The sequence below is a fragment of the Bison bison genome, unplaced genomic scaffold, assembly GCF_000754665.1.
Source record: "Bison bison bison isolate TAMUID 2011002044 unplaced genomic scaffold, Bison_UMD1.0 scf7180017864334, whole genome shotgun sequence".
Taxonomy (NCBI): domain Eukaryota; kingdom Metazoa; phylum Chordata; class Mammalia; order Artiodactyla; family Bovidae; genus Bison; species Bison bison.
The window spans coordinates 29182-29526 of record NW_011494906.1 but is presented as its reverse complement, the minus strand read 5'-3'; the positions used below and the strand labels follow the sequence as shown (position 1 = coordinate 29526).

Here is a 345-nt window from a genome sequence, read left to right as displayed (position 1 = left end):
TGGCCCTTGAGTGCCTGTTGTGCCAGGCACTGAAGGGAGAACCAGTGCATGATGGTGCAACTGTTCCCCCTCTCCACCTCAACCCTGGGGCTTAAACAGAGAACCTGTCCTTGCTTGAGGGAGCCAGATGGCTCACACAGACCCTGCTCATACAGAAGGCCCAGTGTTCATAGCCAGAGGCAGAAATCTCAGTCAGGTCTCCAAGTCTCGGTTTTCGCTTGGCCTGAGACAGGAAAACCAGAGACAGGCAGAGGGGAGCCCTGGCAGGGAACATTCTAGAACCTGACCCTCAAGGAGCTCCAGTCCAGCCTGCAGGCTCCCTCTGTTCATCACCTGCAGTCAACA

General features: G+C 56.2%; 1 protein-coding gene across 1 annotated transcript in view; it reads right to left on the bottom strand.

The window, feature by feature from the left end:
- The window catches only part of LOC104998717 (HRAS-like suppressor 3), a 50860-nt gene extending 50586 nt beyond the window's left edge, over nucleotides 1-274 (bottom strand). Inside the window, exon 1 of the mRNA XM_010854050.1 lies at nucleotides 115-274. Coding sequence (XP_010852352.1) covers nucleotides 115-274 — 160 coding nt within the window. The remainder of the gene's footprint in view (nucleotides 1-114) is intronic.
- Nucleotides 275-345: the final 71 nt, after the last annotated feature.